This window comes from Balaenoptera acutorostrata, chromosome 20, assembly GCF_949987535.1.
Source record: "Balaenoptera acutorostrata chromosome 20, mBalAcu1.1, whole genome shotgun sequence".
NCBI lineage: Eukaryota > Metazoa > Chordata > Mammalia > Artiodactyla > Balaenopteridae > Balaenoptera > Balaenoptera acutorostrata.
The window spans coordinates 14,501,927-14,523,461 of NC_080083.1; the positions used below are offsets into that span (position 1 = coordinate 14,501,927).

A 21,535-nucleotide genomic window follows, 5' to 3' on the forward strand; every position below is an offset into this window, starting at 1 on the left:
AAGCATGACTATGTCTATAGAGCAGCTTCACACGACGGCCGGCTCATAGGGGAAGCTCAGCACATGGGAGCTGTCGTTAGTGTTTAATTGGGGTGGGCAAGTCACGAAGGCAGAACCGTGACTGTGCCTCTCTCAGTGAAGCAACTCTCCGGAGGGAAAGAGCGGGGAGCACAGGACTTTGAAGACTCACAAAAAGAATTCTTTTTAATCACAAGTGAGATCCTGTCCCTACTATATCGTCTCTTTGGGAGCTCTCCAGGAAATGAAAGCAATGCACCCATCAAATTACAAGGCTTCGCCCTTCTCCCCTAGTCTCCAATGAAGCCCTCAAAGTAACGCCTGTACCACCATCCTATTGGCAAATGTTATATCATAAAACCCTGAAGGGTGGACATAGACTCCTGCTATATAGTGGGCCATGTTACTGCTCAGATTGATTTGCTGTGACAAAAGACCAAGTCTTTGCAGGCAGCCATCACCGGCACAACTCAGCCTTCTGTGCAAGGGCCCCTCGGGCAGAGCCAACCAGACCATGCTTCTCATTCCTGCTCTGCGGCTGTCAGAGCCCACAGAGAATTACAAGGTTAGGTTTAGATTTGAAAGAACTCAAATGACATATTCCATGAGCTCTGGGGCTGCTAAGTGAAACCAAAAATTTGCCGAGAAATGAACGACTTTCCAATTTTAAAAGGATTCATTCTTTTTGCTATGATGACAGTTGATTTCAAGTCCATACAGGAAGGAAAAATTCTTCATTCGGCAAGTTAATTCCTACTAATTAAACCACATGGGACTCCCCACACCCACCTTCAGAACCACAAGGGCCACAGGCCAGCAAAGCTGTCTAATTTACTGTTGGGAAGAGATGGTCAGGCTTTAGTCAGTAGTACATCCATATCTGGGTCTGCCTGCACACATGCCTTTCTGAGGCCTTAGCTGGACACTTCAAATTATCAAAGAAGGAATTCTGAAATTTAAGATCAATGTACTTCCTTTCTCTGGAGGAGAGAGCTTTCATGATGAGGTGAAAGTTCCACAATTTCTGCATTTCTCATTCCATAAACACTTTACTCCGGCCCAGTTCCTGATTTGTTCTTAAAGAGATGGCTTGGAGGCTTCAGCTGATAGGACGGTAAGTACAGGACTATTTGCACCTGGTTTAACATCACTGGAACCCCTCTTTTGTTCTTGGTACCACCATGTTCATATCTTATGTTGTGACAGTTATGTATAGGTTTCTTTCTCCTAATAGAACATAAGCAACTGTCTGATTCAATTTTTCATCTTTTCCCAAGGCCCTGCACCAAGACGGAGCTTGAAAAACACTTGTGGATAAATGCTGATCACATGAGAAGCACTAAATAAAGTCCTCTTCAGACACATGGGCAACACTGTCTGTTTTTTGTAAAACAAACAAACAAACAAAAAAACCCGGTGTGTGTGTGTGTGTGTGTGTGTGTGTGCACGTGCACGTGTATGCTTGGAAGAGTCTCAAATTATACCCCAAATTGTTAAACAGTGCACATCTCTGGGGAGAGGGATTTAGAGTAATTGAGAAAGAAGAGATTGTTCTTTTAAAATTTATTTGCGCTTTAACAAGCATGTATTACTCTCCCCCCGTCTCTCTTTTTGGTACACAAATTACCTGAAACGTGAAGATGATTTATAACTAAGCTCAGACAATATTTTCTAAAACCCTTGGTATTTTAAAATTGTGATATAATTAACATAAAATTCACCATTTTAAGGTGATTTTCACTTCAGTGCTTTCATAAAGGCTGAATATAATGTTTAACCTTAAATCTAATTGTCGAGTCCTTAATAATGCATGTGGGCATAGTTAAATCATACCTAGACATTTGCTTTTAATTTCAAGGTATTTTAACTTACAGACTTTTCTTTTTTTTTTTTTTGGCCATGCAACACAGCATGTGGGATCTTAGTTCCCCGACCAGGGATCGAACCCATGCTCCCTGCACTGGAAGCGCAGAGCCCTAACCACTGGACTGCCAGGGAAGTCCCTTAATTTACAGACTATTTTAAATCCCTCCTAAAGGGTCAGGAGTTTAGGCAATTAGCTAGAAGGCTTGGCAGCTCCCTTCTTCCAGTAACAGTTACAGCACAGGGTGTTATAAGCTTGTTGGGGCTGGGATAGTAAAAAACAAAACAAGCCCTGTCCTTAAGGCTCTTTCATCTAGATTTCTAACAGATGTCAAATCGCATCTGTCAAAAATAGAGCAAAAGATGATGCATCACATGGATCAGTTAGGAAGGGCTTTCCAGGTGAGCCTGTCCCATCTCAAGCTCACCCTCATTGTTTGACTGTCAATCAGTCACCAAGGGGCTTAAAAGGACCTGAGTGATAAAGTGAAGAGGGGGAAGGGCACAGGCCTGGGAGGGTCTCTGGTCAACTTGGCTCCTTGGCTGACTTCTTATCTGCTCTATAATCTTCCAAGGAATCTGCTAACTTTCTATGAAATTTGGCATATGTTAAAGGGTATTATGATATACTCTGGTTCATTTTGTAGTTCTGATACCCTGAAACAAAAGGGTGACCACAGAAGATTTTCCAAAAGGTATATCCTGGGATCAAGGCACGACGGGGAGGAGGTAAGGAGACAAGGAACAGCCAGTCTTCGGGGGGGATCCAGCAGCTAGCGTGGCCATCAGGCCAGGTGGCCCTCCTGGCCCAGGCCAGGCCAACCTCTTCCCAACCCTGTCTGTTGGGAGCATGGTCAGTGGTCATGACTAAATCCATCGGGGTCCCTGATGCTGAGGCTTACAGGCTACTGACGAAGGTGTGGCCCCAACTGCCCACAGCAAGGTGTCGGCAGGACCAGGGTCAGAGTGAACATCACCGACAGTGAGAAGCACGGCGTTCACATCTCCCCACAGCAGGGCTGCAGTGAACCAATTCTCCAAGACCTGGCCTGCCTTGTGGAAGAGGCCAGAGGAGCTCTGCTGCCTTTCTAGAAACTAATCTTCACGGGAAAATCCTCACAGGCTATGGAGCAGCCATGGTCAGGACTTGGAAAATGCAGAATGGTCACCGGGTCACGCTAACTGTGACAAAGAACAGTCTGGGGGAAGAGCCGACTTAAAGACGTCGAGTGACTTGGAGAAGTCTGTGCAGAGGACAGCTGACCAACTGGAGGGATGAATGAAAAGCTCCTGGCTCAGCAGGATTTCCTGGCCAAGGATCTGTAAACTGAAACTCTCTGCAAACTTTATAGGAGAGGCAAGCAACAGCTGAGCAACTGGAGGAGATCTCTGTAAATCGATTATGCCAGAACATTTCAAAACCAGAAGTCCAAAAAGGAAGGGATTGGTGGGAAAGGTTCAGGGGTTCCTAGTGACCAGGAGCTGGAAGGCTGCAGCCCAGGAGCGTGGCCCTGGCAGCGGGTGAAAGCGGAGAGGCTGGGCTGCCCCAAAGAACAGGCACCTCCAGCCCTCTCCTCCCTCAGACAGAAGTCGGTTAACAGCTGACCAACTGCTGCTTTGACATTCCTATACCAGCTTTCCACAGAAAAAGCGCTGTCTTTGCAAACTTACATTCAGCTCCTGCCTGTTTTTCACGGTCTCTACGTGGTTACCCTGCACAGTAGCCTCACCTGGTGTAGAGGGGGCCTTCCCAGCCCACATTACTCCAGCTCTTTTGACCTTTGGGGCATTTCCTAGCACAGGTGAGACCTGACGTGTCCCAGGACAGCCCCGAGTTTACAAGGTCTCCTGGTCATCAGGTACCACAGGGCCGGCCATTCGTTCCCCTGCGACATTAGAGCTCCCTAAATGTAAAACCAAAATCACTAGGAAGAAGGGCCCAGCCAAAGGAAGGGAGGAATGGCTCAAAACAGGTGTTTAGGACTGCTGTTATTCAAGCACTCTTCAAGGGACACATTTCCTGAACAGTGAGCTGGACTACTGGCTCCCGGAGCCCAACCTCGTGCACTACCCACCCTGCCCGGCGGGGAGCCGTGTGATGCAGGCGGACACCCAGCTGGGGCCTGTGCTCAACGCTCAAACCGCCTGGTCCCCAGGCAGATCCCTGGAGGGCTGAACCGGAGCCACACGAGTCTCTGCTGGAAACCAGGCCAAAAGCACAGCTCGTGCAGGGAGGAGAGGAGCACCAGCATGAGGACGTCAGGGCGCTGAAGTCAACCAAATACTTCTCAGGAGAGACACAAGCTTCTTTCCATAGCATCTGTGTGACCTGCTGCCTTTGGGGATTTGTATTTTCTTTAAGGGCACTTTCATTTGTCTCATGTACTATTTTTTTTTTTCCTTGTTAATAAGAAGAAATCCATTCTGAACATGAGTTAACAAGCAGAGGAGTGTCCACATATCTGTATATATATAGTTTTATTTGTTAAGTATGGAAAGAGTGCTTTGTGGTTCCCTGCATTTTATTTTAGTGAGGTCACGAGCGGCCCTGAGTAGACAGGGTTTTATGGTCTTCCCTTAAAACTAAGCGCTGCCATCACCACGCTTCAGCCCACTGCCCTGAGGGACCAGCTCCTTACGTGCCTACTCTGGGGCAGGTCTTGGGAGGCGGCAAAGAGGGGATTCCAGTGAGGTCCCAGGATTTTATGACCAGCAGGGTGGGGGCCAGAGAAAGTAGTAGAGGTGACGGGTGAGCGACAGAAAGGCACTCTAGGCCCAATCTCTGCCTTGCCCCTGCTTCAAGCACAATAGCTCAGAGTTTTCTATATGTGCCTATTAGCTGTGTGACCTCGAGTAAGTTTCAAAGGAGTATTTCCTACAGTTGATGAAGCAAAGTGATGGACTGCAGGCAAATGCACCTGGCAGTGTGAGATACACAGTGGAGGTTCCCAAACTGTGAGCTCTTATTCTGTGTGGATCCCACATCACAGTTTGTTAGAAGGAAGAGTTTAGACTCACAGACATTGAAAATAAACTTATGGTTACTAAAGGCGAAAGAGAGGGAGAGGGATAAATTAGGAATACGGGATTAACAGATACACACTACTATATATAAAATAAACAACAAGGACCTACTGTATAGCACAGAAAACTATATTCAATATCTTGTAATAAGCTATAATGGAAAAGAATCTGAAAAAGAATACATATATGTATAAATGAATCACTTTGCTGTACACCTGAAGCTAACACAACACTGTAAATCAACTATACTTCAATTAAAAATGGAATGAGGAGGAGGAGGAGGAGGGAGAGGAGGAGGGGGAGAAAGTTTGGAAGTCACTGTTTGGGCCATCTCCCTCATTTAAAAAAAATTGAAAAATAACATTGTTAGACTATGTAAAAGCAAAGTTTAAAAAGTATATAAATGCACTTGTATAAGAAAAATTCAAACAAATTACCAGAATAAAATGAAAAAAAAAAATCCTTTGCTTCTCTACCTAGTCTCACTCTAATTTCCCTTCCCCAGAGACATCCATACACTGTTATCATTTCCAGACCTTTTTCTTACCTATTTACATATATAAATATGCTTCTCACACAAATGGAATTATGCCATATACACTGGGCTGCAGCTTACATTTTGCACCTAATATATGTGAGAGGTCTTCTTTCTATGACAGCACATCTAGATCTATCCCCCACTCTACCACTTTCAAACTGCTATACCTATTCCACAGCATGAATTTACCATATTTTATTTAACCATTCTTCAATGACGAACATTGTAGAAATCTCCAACGTTTTCTGCTTTTAAGGCTGCAGTTCACCTCTTTCTTGGTACATTTCCTCTAAACATATCCTAATTGTTGATAAAACTCAAGAGTTGATAATGTAATAAGGTATTTGTGACTGAATAAGTGAGGCCTCTATGACTCAGAGAATTACTAGTCTTTAAAATGGGGCCTATCCTTAGGCAAAATGATGACAGGACATTCTAGAAACATGAAGTACTGCATAAGAGACAAACAATAAATCCATACAGAGTATTCTGTGTGACTATTTGCACAAATTCAGCAAAAGCCCTGGGATGGGGGATTAAGCACTTGAGCCAATGGGTGGAACCACCACAGTGCGAAAGATGAAGTGAAGCCCACCCACCCAGGCCACTGACTTCCTGGTCCAGTCTCCCTTAGGACCGTCTTACCAGAGTTCCATCTGTCAGGGTACACCCGGAGAAGCGTTTTGCAAGAAACCCCTCAAAGTTAGTCGTTCTCTGAATAGCAAAGAGAAGCAATTTCACTTCAATTTCCTTAGCTCTGGTACGCATGATCTTGGCCAGTTCTGTCCTTCAAATTAAAGATAGAAGAATGTTGTCAAACAAACTGATCATCCAAGATAAGACAAAGTAAGTGGCTTTAGCTTATACTATATAAAAAAAAAAAAGTATGTGGTCATTTCAAAACCTGAGGTCTATCACTAAGTTTAATGCTCAGGGAATAGAAATACATGTTCTAAATAACAATTTTAAGATGAAATTATCTACTAGTCAAAAAAAAAAACTCAAGGATTATGGACATCAATTTGTTTACATGGGTACTACAATTTTTATCTTTAAACTTCTCAATAATTTGTTAATAATATATATGAAGCATTTACTCAGTATTTTATAAAAATGCATATATTCTATATAATTTCACAAGTCATTAAGTACTGAATTACAAGGCCCTCCCTCTTCCAGAGAGCTCAATAATCACCTCTTCCACCAAACAGCAGGAGCCCTGGAAAGAAACGTGAGAGACGGGAATCCCCATGTGAAAAGTGACATGTACATGTCTGGGTGGTTCCTGCCTGTGAAGCTTACGTGACACTCAAGTGTCCCGTCTCGGAATGTTAAGTGGTAAGGGAGCAGTAACACAAGAGTTCTTAGTAAGTACTGAGATATGGGTCATCTTTCCTCATAAATAAATGACAAAAACCAAATAAAGAGTCTCTGAATTTATTTGAGAATTATGTATCTGTAGGATTTTAGCCAAAATTCGAATAATGAAAGCTTGGCAGCAACACTGCCATTAGATGACGCAATAGCAGCAGATGTGTTGGCTTTTGGGTACTCCCAGTCTCCTGCGGACTTCATTTTTCACAGAAAATGAATTTTGCAAGTCACTGAACTGGAGGCTAAAGCGAATTACTTATCAATTTCTCAAGGAATTCACTCTTTCTTTGCTTATCAGGACTTAGAAAGTCATAACCACAATCAACCTTGAATCAGTACAAAAAGGTTATCTAAATCCAGTAGCAAATGTGTTTCTGAAAACCACCACCACAAAGAATGTACAGCACCAAGGGTGAACCCTAATGTAAACTACAGACTCTGCTTGGTAATGATGTGTCAGTGTAGGTTCAGCGATTGTAACACAGGGTACACTCTGGTCGGGGATGTTGATAATGGGGGAGGCTATCTGGAGGGATGGGGCAGCAGGGGGTATATGGGAAATCTCTGTATCTTCCTCTCAATTTCGCTGTGAACCTAAATCTGCTCTAAAAAAATAAAGCCTATTAAAAAACAAAATCAACAGCCAATATCCCTTAAGAAATCCCCACTGCCCCACAATGTACCCTTAAAGCATACAACTTGACTGTACCTATGATTTTAAGAGAGATGACTACCATGAATTACTCTAAGGTGGTTCAGTTATGCTTAGATATGGGACTTTTTAAAAAATTAACTTGGAGTTGGGACTTCCCTGATGGTCCAGTAGGTAAGACTCAGCGCTCCCAACACAGGGAGCCCAGGTTCAATCCCTGGTCAGGGAACTAGATCCCGCATGCATGTCACAACTATGAAGTCCGCATGCCACAACTAAAGATCCCACATGCAGCAACTAAGACTCGACGCACCCTAAATAAATAAATAAATAAATATTTTTTAAAAAATAAATTAATAAATAAATTAACTTGGGGCTTCCCTGGTGGCGCAGTGGTTAAGAATCTGCCTGCCAATGCAGGGGACACGGGTTGGAGTCCTGGTCCAGGAAGATCCCACATGCTGTGGAGCAACTAAACCTGTGCGCCACAACTACTGAGCCTGCGCTCTAGAGCCCATGCTCCGCAACAAGAGAAGCCACCACAATGAGAAGCCCATGCACCGCAACAAAGAGTAGCCCCTGCTCGCCGCAACTAGAGAAAGCCCACACGCAGCAATGAAGACCCAACACGGCCAAAAATAAAATACATAAATAAATAAATAAATTTATAAAAAATAAAAAATAAAAAAATAAATTAAGTAACTTGGAGTTAATATAATTATGCACTATTAGAAGGGACTACATAACCAATAAAAGCCCGTTCCCACCCCTGTTGTGGTAAAGCTGCAAGGAAAGATAAAAACTTCTGACTCTAGCTTTAGCTTTGTCAATGGATACGTTGATCTATACTTCTTGGGCTTTAATTCTTTGATATAAAGAGACTATCTGGGACTTCCCTGGTGGCGCAGTGGTTAAGAATCCACCTGCCAATGCAGGGGACACGGGTTCGAGCTCTGGTCTGGGAAGATCCCACATGCCACGGAGCAACTAAGCCCGTGTGCCACAACTACTGAGCCTAAGCTCTAGAGCGCACGAGCCACAACCAATGAGCCCGTGTGCCACAGCTACTGAAGCCCGTGTGCCTAAAGCCCGTGCTCCACAACAAGAGAAGCCATGGCAATGAGAAGGCCGTGCACTGCAACAAAGAGCAGCCCTTGCTCGCCACAACTAGAGGAAGCCCGTGGGCAGCAACGATGACCCCACACAGCCAAAAATAAATAAACAAACAAACAAACAAACAAATTAAGAAAAAAAAAAAAAGAGAGACTATCTGGTCCTGGGCTACACTCATGGAAAGTGAAGACAGGATGAATGAGAGAAGGTCTTTAAAATGCTTAGAACACTCAGATGCCAATAATATTAACTATCCAAAGACTATAAACACTGTAGTAGGGGTGGGAAATGTTCTCCACAACTATTTCCTGAGTGTCTACTATGTCACTGAAGTAGATATTGCCCCTGTCCCTCTGGAACCATCTACCCAGCAAGTAGAAAAGCAGAACAGGGCTTCCCTGGTGGCACAGTGGTTAAGAATCCACCTGTCAATGCAGGGGACACAGGGTTCGAGCCCTGGTCCGGGAAGATCCCACATGCCACACAGCAACTAAGCCCATGTGCCACAACTACTGAGCCTGCGCTCTAGAGCCTGCATGCCACAACTACTGAAGCCCACGTGCCTAGAGCCCGTGCTCCGCAACAAGAGAAGACACCGCAATGAGAAGCCTATGCACCACAATGAACAGTAGCCCCCGCTCGACCCAACCAAAGAAAGCCCGCGTGCAGCAATGAAGACCCGATGCAGCCATAAATAAATAGATAAATAAATAACTAAATAAATAAATTTATTTTTTTAAAAAGAAAAGCAGAACAATGATGGATGTATTCTCACTGCACATTGATATAGGTGATACAGACACGTGGGAAAACGTGGGGCAATGAACCACTACAGGGAAATCTGGTTGATGAGCTTTTAGTTGATTAAGAAGGCAGGCTGTTCAAGGCAAGGGCGAGGCTATAGGAAAGTCCTAGAGCAAAGATAAGAGCAGACTTAGCTGCTGTGTTGGGTATATTTTGCTCTTAAGGCAAAACAAACACACAAACAAGTGCTCTGGCTACAATCTACTGGCCCAGGGCTTCTCATGTAACCTTTGCCATGTCTCCTTATCAAGTGTTTACCTTGCCTTCACATAATGCTCTCTCCTCTAGGGTTGGAGCTCTAGAGTTGGAGAAGGCGGGATATAGCTACAGCTGGAGTTTGGGACTTGGTTTTGGGTATACAAAATCCGACTCTCAAGAGGAAAGGAGTCTTCTGAGTGGAGTCCAGCACAGGTGAAGACATTCTCATTAAAATGATGACTTTCAAACAAACAAACCAAAAAAGGTGGGAGTGGTACCAAATCCACAAGACAACACGGAGCCTGTAGAGACTGGGGGATTGGTTTCAATCAACTGGTTTCAACTGATTTCAATCAACACCAAAACCAGTAGAGAGTTGGCATCTACCTTGTGATGTGGCAAAATTCTACTGCAATCCTCTCTGCCATGTACCACTCACGTGGGAACATCCGGCCGTATTTCTCCTCATAGTCCACAAGCTGGCGCTTGATCCAGGCATAGCGCCGGTCAATCTTGTCCAGCCAGGCAACCTTGGGGAGGCAGGGAACAAAATCCACCCCAGTGCTTAGAAGTAGTATTGACAGTTCAAGAAAATAAGCAAAAACATAGAACCAAGAAAAACAAAACCAATTTCTCTATTTCTCACGGTTTCAGAGTCTAGGCTACTTTTTTTTTTACTTGATCCAGAGGTTCTTAACCTGGGGTCTATGACTGGGCTTCAGGGTTCTACAAACTTCCTGAAACTGTATGCAAAGTTTTATGCATAGGTGCATTTTTGGGGAGAAGATCTGTAGCTCTCATTAATTTTTCCAAAGGGTCAGTGACCCCAAAATGGTTAAGAATTGCTGAACTGTACAGTCAGCCCCTAGGATTCATGGTCCAACAATCAACATTTTAAGACAGTAACACTAATAAAATATAAATCACAGACTTGAGAGCAATCAATTTTCAATAAAATTCAAACGTAACAGGGCTTCCCTGGTGGCACAGTGGTTAAGAATCTGCCTGCCAATGCAGGGGACACGGGTTCGATCCCTGGTCCGGGAAGATCCTCCATGCCGCAGAGCAACTAAGCCTGTGTGCTACAACTACTGAGCCTGCGCTCTAGAGCCTGCGTGCCACAACTACTGAGCTGGTGTGCCACAACTACTGAAGCCCGAGCGCCTAGAGCCTGTGCTCCGCAACAAGAGAAGCCACCGCAATGAGAAGCCTGCGCATTGCAACGAAGAGTAGCCCCTGATAGCCGCAACTAGAGAAAGCCCACGTGCAACAACAAAGACCCAATGCAGCCAAAAATAAAATAAATAAAATAAATTTTAAAATAAATTAATAAATTCAAATGTAACATCTGATCTCCTTTGGTCAATACTTACATCTTGGTTTTCTTGAAAAAGTACTAGATATTCTGACAGATGCTGTTTAATAAACTTTTTGATGATTTCCTGTTTGATTCTGGGGTCCAAAATATTAGCAATCAGACAAGCATCTCGTAGGACATTGCTGGGTCCTCCTGGCCTCTGGTAAAACAAACACACACCAGTTCAAAAGCCAGAAGTGACCTTTAAATCTTATGGCCTCTGACAGCTGCTGCTTCTTGTTCTACTCATGATGTTATTATTACTTCCACTCCCCTGACACTCATTTTTGTGCTGTGGATGGATATTTTAGTTACTTGTTCCTTGATGAAAGAATCATTAAGCTAGTCTGCAGTAGCCAATATAAAAGCTACTCCGTGAATCAGCAATGAGACATTTTAGCAACAGGGCCAGCAATGATGGTAGGAACTTTTGCTATCTGAGCTGAAGTCACCTTGCTGAAGAGCCCTAAAAATCAGAATGATACCAGTCTCACTCCACACATGCCAATTTCCCCCGATTCTAACCTTGGATTCCTGTTCTTAAGGTGCTCTATTTGTGCCAAACAGAGTGCTGGCATTTAAAACCTAAACCCAGGTTCTAAACCGCCACCCACCAGCCTTGTCCCACTGATAGGCAACCATGCAGACAGGCAGCCAAAGGTAAAATATTATGATACTGGCCCCCTGACCTGAAAAGAAACAGTAGAAGTAACTATCAAGGGGCTGTATTGATACATCGTGGTGGGAAGGCCTTTGTATAACTGAAGGCAATTCAGTCTCCTGAACCTTTCTTTATAGTAACTCACTGAATGAACATGGCTGGCTGAGTGGCTTACAGTGAAAAGAACACTTGGCACCTGCTCTTGGCTTGGCTAAACAGCCACATAGCTTTGGCACAATTATTGACACTCATCTGAAATATAAGTGAAAAAAAATAATGGACTTTAACTAGGTGATGATTAAGGGTCTTCCAAATCTTTATGACTTTTTTTTTTTGTCAGTTCTGCCCAAGTTATCCACCTCAACTGAAGTTCAAGAGTTTCCTAAGCGTTACCTAAGCTGCCCGAGAGCTAAATTGTTAAAATTCTGACTTGCTCCGCGCTGAGTGGCTGTTCCGTCGTTCACTGCGCACCCTGACTGCTCAGCTCTGGCTTCTAGATGAAAAGGTTTGATCTGACAGAGAAGTCACGAAAGCCAAAACCTATGGGCTCATGGGTTCAGATTTTTTCATTTAAAAAGGACCTAATAGGTAACCTTTGGGTAATTTTTTTAAAAAAAATCTTGATTTCCATTTGTGAAACAGTAATAATAACACAAGGCCTTTAAGAGAAGTCAATAGTCATTCAGAAGGCAAAAAGAAAACTCTTAATAAAAAGTCACCCAGACAGAGAAAAGGGAAGCAAGTTGTTAAAGAAAACCATTTTTCACCTCATCTGCCTCGTGGGGTCTGAGAAAAAGATATAATGTAGGTCAACATTATTTTTTTCTAAATGATAAAGCTGGGTTTCATCCACATTTTTCTGAAACTTCTTAAAACCAGGGTGAACAGCAGAGTATAGTAGAGCAGACCCTGGACTAAGAAGAGGCTAGTGTTTGTAATTTGTGAATACCTTACAACCCCTTTTTACAGGACAGCTTTCCAATATCCACTCCCCGCAGTTACAGCAAGTGAATAAGGAAGATGAAGTCCACAAAGGAACGTGCTTTACACATAAATTACCTGATTGCTAGAAGTCAGCCAGAATCTATGACATTAAAATCAGAGGCAAGTTTCCCGTAGAAGGTAATCTACAAAGCTGGGGCTGCTACCCCCACCTACTTCCTAAGTTTCTTTTATGAGGCGCAAAGAAAAACGATTAAGATATTTCCAGTTATTGAATTATAGAGCAGATCCAGGAAACGTTCCTTGGCTCGGTGAATGAACATATATCGCCCCCCATCTCCACCCACCAAGTGTTGCTTGCCGGCGTGTGCTTTGGGTCACTTCTGCGCTGCACAGTTCTTTCTCCTGAAATAGCTCAAATAATAGAGGGGGGAAAAAAGCTTCTGAGGGTTCTTCTCTCCCCAACACATGCAAAGCATTAAGATTATGTCTGCTACAATTTGCAGGATGGAGCTGAAGGCAGTTACCCCGGCAGTTACCCCGGCACGGTGACGGCCAAGTGAGGCAAGGCTTGTTACATGAGAAGTGTAACCAATAGCTCACAAGTGAAATACTGTGGGCTTTGCAGACACAACACAAACAGCTATGCTACCAGTGAGAGCTAAAGGGATTAATCCCAAAGAACAGGATCATTAAAAGCCAGCCTCCTAACTGTGTCACTCCGAGAGTTACATAAGCCTGCGGACGTTCCTCCCAGTTGTCTCGTCACCAAACTGAAACCAAAAAGTTATGCAACGATCCTAAAAAACACTGTGGCTTGAAAAAAAATTTTATTACTATTATTTTTTAAAAACATAGCCATGAGAAAAAGAAGGAATTTACTGGGCAGACATCTTGGGTTTGACACACATTAAATTAAACTGTAACAAATCCTCTTTTTGATGCTGGGAGGACACAGATGGGGAATCAATGTTGCTTTGGGATATTTAAAATCAAGGATGGTCTCATTACCCTGAACCTCTAGCAAACAGACTTTACGGCTGCTGTCAAACGCTTTCGGAATGGTAAATTAACAGTAGCTACAGGGAGTGTGCATCAGGCGCAAATGGTGATAATATCCAAAGACTGAAGGGAAAATGCAAAACAATACCTTGGTACCCTGGGAAGGAAATGCTTCTTCGAAATCGGCCAGGATTTGCTGTCCTAACTCGGTCTGGGCGGCCTTCACTCTGTAGGGAAAAGAGAACATATCATTGCCTGGTATCAATTTCCAAATGTCCGTAAGTAATTATGCACAGATCCGTAGGGGTTAGAACTGTTGAAGTCTTTAGGGATCATCCAGGAAGGGGGGAGGGGTGGCTAGATAAGAGAGGTCACACATTAGTTAGCAGCAGGTTTATGACCAGGACCCAGGCATCGGATTCATTCTCACTACGGATTTTCCACATCCCAAAGTTCTCCTAGGCCACCTCTCACCCGTTGTGAGGTAGTATATGTTAATCTTTACAAAATGTCATTAGGGGGTAGTTATGCTGCAGGAAAATGCTATATAATAATGCCCAAATCACATATAAATCCATTTCGGGTTACTGGTATAACTACTCTCCAGCTCCGTGGAGTACAGGATGGGAGGAGGGCTCCACAGTGCTTCAGAGTCGCAAACTAATATCAGGATCCCAAGTTTTAACAAGAGAACAAAAAGAATGTTTTCTAAAGCAAAAAAGATCCAAATGATAAAATGAACTGCTAATTGAGAGTGAAGGCCACTGAATGAAGATTTAAGTTCTCTCAGAAGACTGTGAAGATGAAAACTGAGTTATACTGAACGTGAGTTAGAACAGGGAAGTCGGTCCTGAACACGGTGGTTTGTATGGAAGCGAGGAGCTCAAGAAATATTTATCAGCTGAGAGGAAAGAGGAGAAAGGAGAAGCAGCTGGGAGGGAAAGGAGCTACGGGTCAGCCTCCTGCGAGGAGCTTGCCCTCCACCAGCCCCAGGAGCTGGATGCCTCCCACCAGCCGTCCTCAGAGCTGGACGGCCCTGAGCCTGAGGCAAATATTTTATCTTTGCTAAAAGCACCATAAAATAACGTTCTTCCTTTTTTGGTCTCCACCCTGTTACTTTGGAATTAACTTTATGAAGTTTCTAGAAATAGCGAACAGCTCAAAACCACAATTTCTTTGGCTACTAGGCAGTGCCTGGCGACGTACTCAGATTTTTTTTTTTTTAATGAGGGGATAGTCAGGACCCAAAACAGTTTGGTTTTTCTATGGCATAGTTATAATTATGCCTTATTCCAAATACTTTCCAGGGTTTTTCCACTATCTTCAAAACTTTTAAAACCACTCTTGTAGGTGGGTTTGCAGCCTCTTTCGTCACCTTCCGAGGGGGTTAGAAATGACAGAGATAAGGCTATCACCGGAGAAGCCCCCAAGGCAGAATCAGGGCCATCCATCTACAGTTGCCCAGTGGACCACAGGAAACATTCCTTGAGTGTGAGCTCTGACAGGACAGAAGAGAACATGCTTTTGTTAAACCGTTGCCTCCAAGGTCTTATGACTCCACATAACGGGCCAGGCAGACAGACTGCCCTGGTGCCAGGTCACAAGACGGAGCTTCCAGAGCCTCAGGCCCCTCTGTTCCTCCTCTCCCCTTGGCAGCGCACAGAGAGCACAGGTTCCCTCCTAAGCCACAGGATCATTCCTGCAGGGGGAGCTCCAGCCCCGCCAGGGACAGTCACAGTCTTACTCTCAGGGCTCCTGAGCACTTCAGTGATAAAGATGGTCCCGGCTCTGCCTCTGTCACCCTACCCAGCCCATCACCCCCTAACTCCATATTCTTAACCAGATTTAAAATTGGGGTGCCTGAGGTAACATGGATGGACCTAGAGATGATCACACTAAGTGAAGTAAGTCAGAAGGAGAAAGACAAATACCATATGCTAACACATATATGTGGAATCTAAAATATGACACAAATGAACTTATCTATGAAACAGAAACAGACTCACAGACATAGAGAACAGACTTATGGTTGCCAAAGGGGAGGAGGGGTGGGGGAGGGATGGATTGGGAGTTTGGGATTAGCAGGTGCAAACTATTACATTGGGTAAGTTCGTCCACATTTTTCCGTAAGATCTTATGAACTTTTTGGCCAACCCAATATATAGACTGGATAAACAACAAGGTCCTACTGTATAGCACACAGAACTATATTCAATATCCTGTGATAAACCATAATGGAAAAGAATATGAAAAAGAATGTAGGGTTTCCCTGGTGGTGCAGTGGTTGAGAGTCTGCCTACCAATGCAGGGGGCACAGGTTCGAGCCCTGGTCTGGGAAGATCCCACATGCCGCGGAGCAACTGGGCCCATGAGCCACAACTACTGAGCCTGCGTGTTTGGAGCCTGTGCTCCGCAACAAGAGAGGCCATGACAGTGAGAGGCCCGCGCACCGCGATGAAGAGTGGCCCCCACTCGCCGCAACTAGAGAAAGCCCTCGCACAGAAATGGAGACCCAACACAGCCAAAATAAATAAATTAATTAAAAAAAAAAGGCATGTATATACATGTATAACTGAATCACTTTACTGTACAGCAAAAATTAACACAACATTGTAAATCAACTACACTTCAATAAAATCCATTAAAAAAAAAAAAGAAATTGGGGTGCCTGAAAAGACAACCAAAGCCTATGATAAATACAGAAGTACCAGGCTGTGATTTGCAGACCCCCTTGCCTTCTTCTTCAATCCATTCCCAAGGTCACCTCTTGAGATAGTCTAGACTTAGCTGTGCCACTAGTGAGCTACGTGTAATCCTAATTAAGCCATTTCCCCTATGTGGGCCACGACTAAGAATGGTTGTGAAATAAGAGGGTGGGGATGGAGGCCTGGACTAGATGCCTTTCAGTATCCGCTCCAATACTGACTATTCTACCACACCCATCATACAGCGCTAGCTGGCAATGGCATCCATCTTTACAGGTGACTGGAAGTCGGATGTTTAATTAATGTTGGAGCAGAATAATAAGCTTTTGCACATAAATGTTTCCAAGCGTAGTTCCTGAAGTTACTACCAGTGATTCAGATGAGAGAGAAATCATTTCCCTTACTGACGATAATGATGGCATCTATAAACCCAAACCATGATCCGTGCACTTTCAGGGTAAGATGTCAAGAGCAGTCTTTACGATCAGTTGCCTGAGCAGAATTCTAGAAAGACGTCAACATACTTAAAAGAACACAGCTTCGGTCTCACTCCTTTATACTCCTTCCTCTTCCAAAGATGAAAAGTAAGTTCCTACCGTGAAGAGATGGAGCAACAGACTCTGTTAGCGGAGCATATATGTGAGTTCAGCTACCAACTTCCTAGTCATCGTTAGGAAAATCAACCTACCACTACTAGAGAAGAGGGGAAATAACAATTCCTCCTGGCATCCAAATAAGCTCGGCCTGGTTGGGTGGTGACAACTCAGTGCTGACCACTCGTAGGAGATGAAAGATTCCCTGTGCCACCTGGAAATGAAGGTGAACCAACTGTCTCCTAGCATCCTCCACGCCATGTGACCAAGGGATGTTCAAGGGCGCCATTCCCTAAATGTGCTATCAGATTTCATAAGGGGTGGCAGCAGAGGGACAGCAAACTATGAAAACCACTTAGACATTTATGGATAAAATAACCCTGATGCTTCCAATACCTTGCGAATGACAGTCCTAAAGAAAAGACCCTCAATGATTCGCAATAAACTGACCTCCCAAAATACAGAGTCTGTACCAGACAGAATGGTTAGTCAGTCAGATTAGTCAGACGCTCCATCGCCAAACAGACAGAATCTCAACCCAGAATCTTAGAGTGACTCAGTGGGATGCTTTGAGATCATCAAGTACAACCCTTACACTTTCTTTTGAAACTTAAGTTCTTTCTGTCATAGTCACACAGCTAGCCAGGCCTCTTCTCTCTTTTTTTTCAAATTTTATTGAAGTATAGTTGATTAGCCAGCCCTTTTCATTCTCCACTTTAGTTTCTTTGATCACTAAGCCATATGATCCCCTCAACCTGCCAAGTACCTGTCATGTATAAGAGGTCAGAAATAGCCCTGAAAAATATGTTTCAGTTCAAAGGTTTCAAGGGTTTCAAGGAATGCAAGAATCTTCCATTCTTCCTCAGGAAATACTGACTGATTACTAGACACATTTGCTTTCATGGATATTCTTAAGCCAGAGGATCTGAAATGTAAAGATGACATTAAAGAAAAAAAATCTTTCCTTCAACGCTACATTAACGTTTAAGCATTTTCCAGAAGGGTAGATGGAAGAAACAGCTATATTCAAATCAAAGCCTATGAACTTCATAATTTCAAATGTACAGGCAAAGATTTCAGAACACAACCCTTTGTATGACTTCCACAGTTTACAGACAGCAAGCTATTAAGTTAGAGAAGCTGAAGCAGCGCGCAGGATGTTAACTCTCCTGCCTTCTCCCCTCCCCCCAAACAAATAAGCTATTTCTATCATTTCCAGATGGTTCTACCATCACTATGTAAACATAAGGGAGGAATATTCACCAGAAATGATGCTAAAAATAAGAAGTCTGGACTTTCCTCAAACTTTTAGTACCTCTTGAAAGAGAACTGTAGTCAGACACTGGAAACGAGAGATTCCTTCCCTTCCGTTATTTTTCGTGTTACTTAATAGTATATATTCTCTATTAATCAACACATTTTTTTTTTTTTTTTTTACAAATAGAAGTTGTGAAATGAACTAAAAGAAAAGTAAATCCTCCTGTGTTTGCAGCAACCCTACATGATAATGAATGGCTGGAGCTCCAAACTATACTGATAGAATGTTATCTTTTTCTATTTTTAAGGGGAGTGTTATTACAGCAGTGATCACAAAGTTCCTTCAAATTTATAAAACCACTTCTTTGAAAAAAATGTTAAAAGGCAAGGAATCCTAAAAGAGTGCATTCTCTTGTTTGTCCCTATGGTGCTTTTTTATAACTAAAATTCAGTTCTGCCACATTCCTGCCATTCAACAATGCCCATCTCACGCAACCAATGGGTAACCTACTCTTCCCCACATCTCCTTGACCTCATGGTCACTGTCATGGTATGGTCTTCATCGTTTCTAATCCAGAACATAGCCCCAACCTCCAGTCTCTTGTACCTATAACCCACAAGAGTTTTACAAAATACAAGTGAGACCATGCCTTTCCCCGCTTAAAATCTTTTACTGTCCACAAGATGAAGAACGGATTCTTTAGCGAGGCATATAGAATCTGACCCTGCCTACCTAGACAGACTTTCACCTTCCACTGTCTCCCCAAGTACCTCGATGTTCTCTCTCTCTCTTATTTCTCCCCCCCATCTCTCTTCTTGTCTTGGTGGTAAGATCCTACCCATTCTTTTAAGATCACATTAAAATTGAATTCTTCTATGACCCCTATCCTTGGCCCCTGAAGGGTCAGTCTATCAATTCCCTGCTGTGCCTGTACATACACTATATCCATCCTATACTGAAATTTTCTATTGGTGTCTCTCATAAAAATGGTGAGCGCTTTGAGGGCAGAGAGTATGTGTTTCTTATCTTTGTGCCCTCAGCCCCCCAGCACAGGGCCTGGGATACAAAAGTGTGTGGTAAGTGTCTATTAGGTGAGTGAAGAGAAGAACAAGTGAACAGGAAAAAAGGTCAACTCTGGATTATCAGGAGGGCAAGGGGAGGTGATGTTGCCTCTCCGCCCCCCCCCATCCACTGAGAGCGAGTCTGCCTTCTCCAGCCAAGCTTCCTTCTCTCCTGCAGCTCACAAAGCCCCGTCTGTCTGCTCTCCTGGCTGCTGCACATCCCCAGTGTGACATGGCGATCAGCCAGCTCTGAGTGTGAAGGGTTTAGGAAGGATAAGGGAAAGGGTGGTGATCTCCCGAGTACTCCGCCAAGCCCTGCTCCAACATTCCTTAACAGCCCCTGGCATTTCACCTCTAACATGGCACCCTGAGCACGCAGTGCAACTCCTCCCCTTCCTGTCCCAGAAACTCAGAAATAATGAAAAGATTTTAATAAGAATCCAGAACTGGGCAAGAAAAGGAGTGGTGGGCTAGAAACTGGTAGGAGAGGATTGAAGAAGGAAACCCCTGCCTAAAATGGCTTCTCAAAGATGAAGGACATGAGGGGAGTGGACACCAGAGCAGGAGGGGGGCCCCGGGGAACCGCTGGAGGGATACGTTGGGGTCCTGCAAGAGAAGCAACGAAGCCAGTGCCCAGGTCTCACCCTTGCCTTGAACGTTCAGGTCAGGAATGGGTGTGGGTCTGAGAAGCCCAGCAGGGACCAGAGGGCTGACAGCATCCACGCAGATCAGGGAGCCCTCGGGCCCAGAAGATAAGCCACCAGCATATCCCACCTGGCAGTTCCGCCAGCTCCAGCTCCACCTCACCTGAGAAGCACGGTCTGTGGCACGCGTAGCCGAGCGGCACACCCCGCCTCCCCCTCACGAGCAGGTGACAGTAAAAGAGCATCCCTGATCAGAATGACAGAGAATCTCAGAGCCAAAACTGAGCGATCAGCTAGAAATCACCAAACATTGGAAGAGTGCAAACACCAAGAAAGGGAGTCATCGTGCTCGACAAACCAAAGACCTGACATCAGAGGACAGAGAAACGGAACAGGTGACTCAGAACTTTAAAACGCATATAGTTTATACTCCCTGAGAGACTTAAGAGGATACTATGCCCATGAAAAGAGAATCAACTAGATACCCTGAAGATTAAAGTTGGATTGTTGAAATAAAAACTCAACAGCTGGGCGAAATAACAGGATGGGCAAGATTGAAGAATAAATTAAAACAGGAGGGTTGAGTTGAGGAATGCAGCTTAACACAACAAAAAGATGCAAGGTAGTTAAAAAAATTAAGAAACAAGGCAGCAGATCTAGAAGTTCCAATATTCATGTACTAGGGATTCCACAAAGAGAGAACACAGAGAACAAAGCATAAAAACTACTCGAAGAAATAAAGGAGGACAATTTCTTGGAATTTAATAAACTCATGAGTCTTCAGATTAAGAATACAATTAAGGGGGCTTCCCTGTGGCGCAGTGGTTAAGAATCCACCTGCCAATGCAGGGGACACGGGTTTGATCCCTGGTCCGTGAAGATCCCACATGCCGCGGAGCAACTAAGCCCATGTGCCACAACTACTGAGCCTGTGTTCCAGAGTCCGTGCACCACAACTACTGAAGCCCATGTACTAGAGCCCGTGCTCCGCAACAAGAGAAGCCACCACGGTGAGAAGCCCGCGCACCACAATGAAGAGTAGCCCCCACTCGCCACAACTAGAGAAAGCCCACGTGCGGAAACGAAGATTCAACACAGCAAAAAATAAATTAATTAATTAAGATACAATATTAAAAAAGAAAAGAATACAATTAAGTACAGAGCAACATGAATGAAAAGAGACTTATGTCCTAGTAAAATTCCTGATTCTCCCACCCCCAAATCTCAAATGCTTCCAGAACAAAATAAATAGATTATCTTATAAAGGAATAAGAATGAGATGGACTTCAGATTTTTAATAGGCACCAGACGATAGATTTGCTTAGTCTACACTACAACAGCCACAAGGTGGAAGCAACCCAAGTGTCCATCAACAGATGAATGGACAAACAAAATATAGTCTATATGTACAATAAAATATCCAGCCTTAAAAAGGAATGAAATTCTGATAAATGATACAACACGGATGAACCTGAAAACGTGCTAAATGAAATAAGCCAGACACAAAAGGACAAATAGTGTATGATTCCACGTATATGAGGTTCCCAGAATAAGCAAATTCATAGATAGAAAATAGAACACAGGTTACCAGAGGCAGGGAAGAGGAGGCAATGAGTATTATTATTTAATGCATACAAAGTTTCTGTCTGGGGTAATAAAAAAGTTTCGGAAATAGAGTGGTAATGGTTGTATGATACTGTGAATTTACTGATACTTAATGCTATGAAA

General features: G+C 43.7%; 1 protein-coding gene across 1 annotated transcript in view; it reads right to left on the bottom strand.

Annotated features, from left to right (window-relative positions):
* The window catches only part of VPS53 (VPS53 subunit of GARP complex), a 126,638-nt gene that overhangs the window by 66,992 nt on the left and 38,111 nt on the right, over nt 1-21,535 (bottom strand). Inside the window, exons 8-11 of the mRNA XM_057536008.1 lie at nt 13,695-13,773; nt 10,958-11,101; nt 9,972-10,114; nt 6,089-6,230 (exon numbers count right to left, since the gene is read on the bottom strand). Coding sequence (XP_057391991.1) covers nt 6,089-6,230; nt 9,972-10,114; nt 10,958-11,101; nt 13,695-13,773 — 508 coding nt within the window. The remainder of the gene's footprint in view (nt 1-6,088; nt 6,231-9,971; nt 10,115-10,957; nt 11,102-13,694; nt 13,774-21,535) is intronic.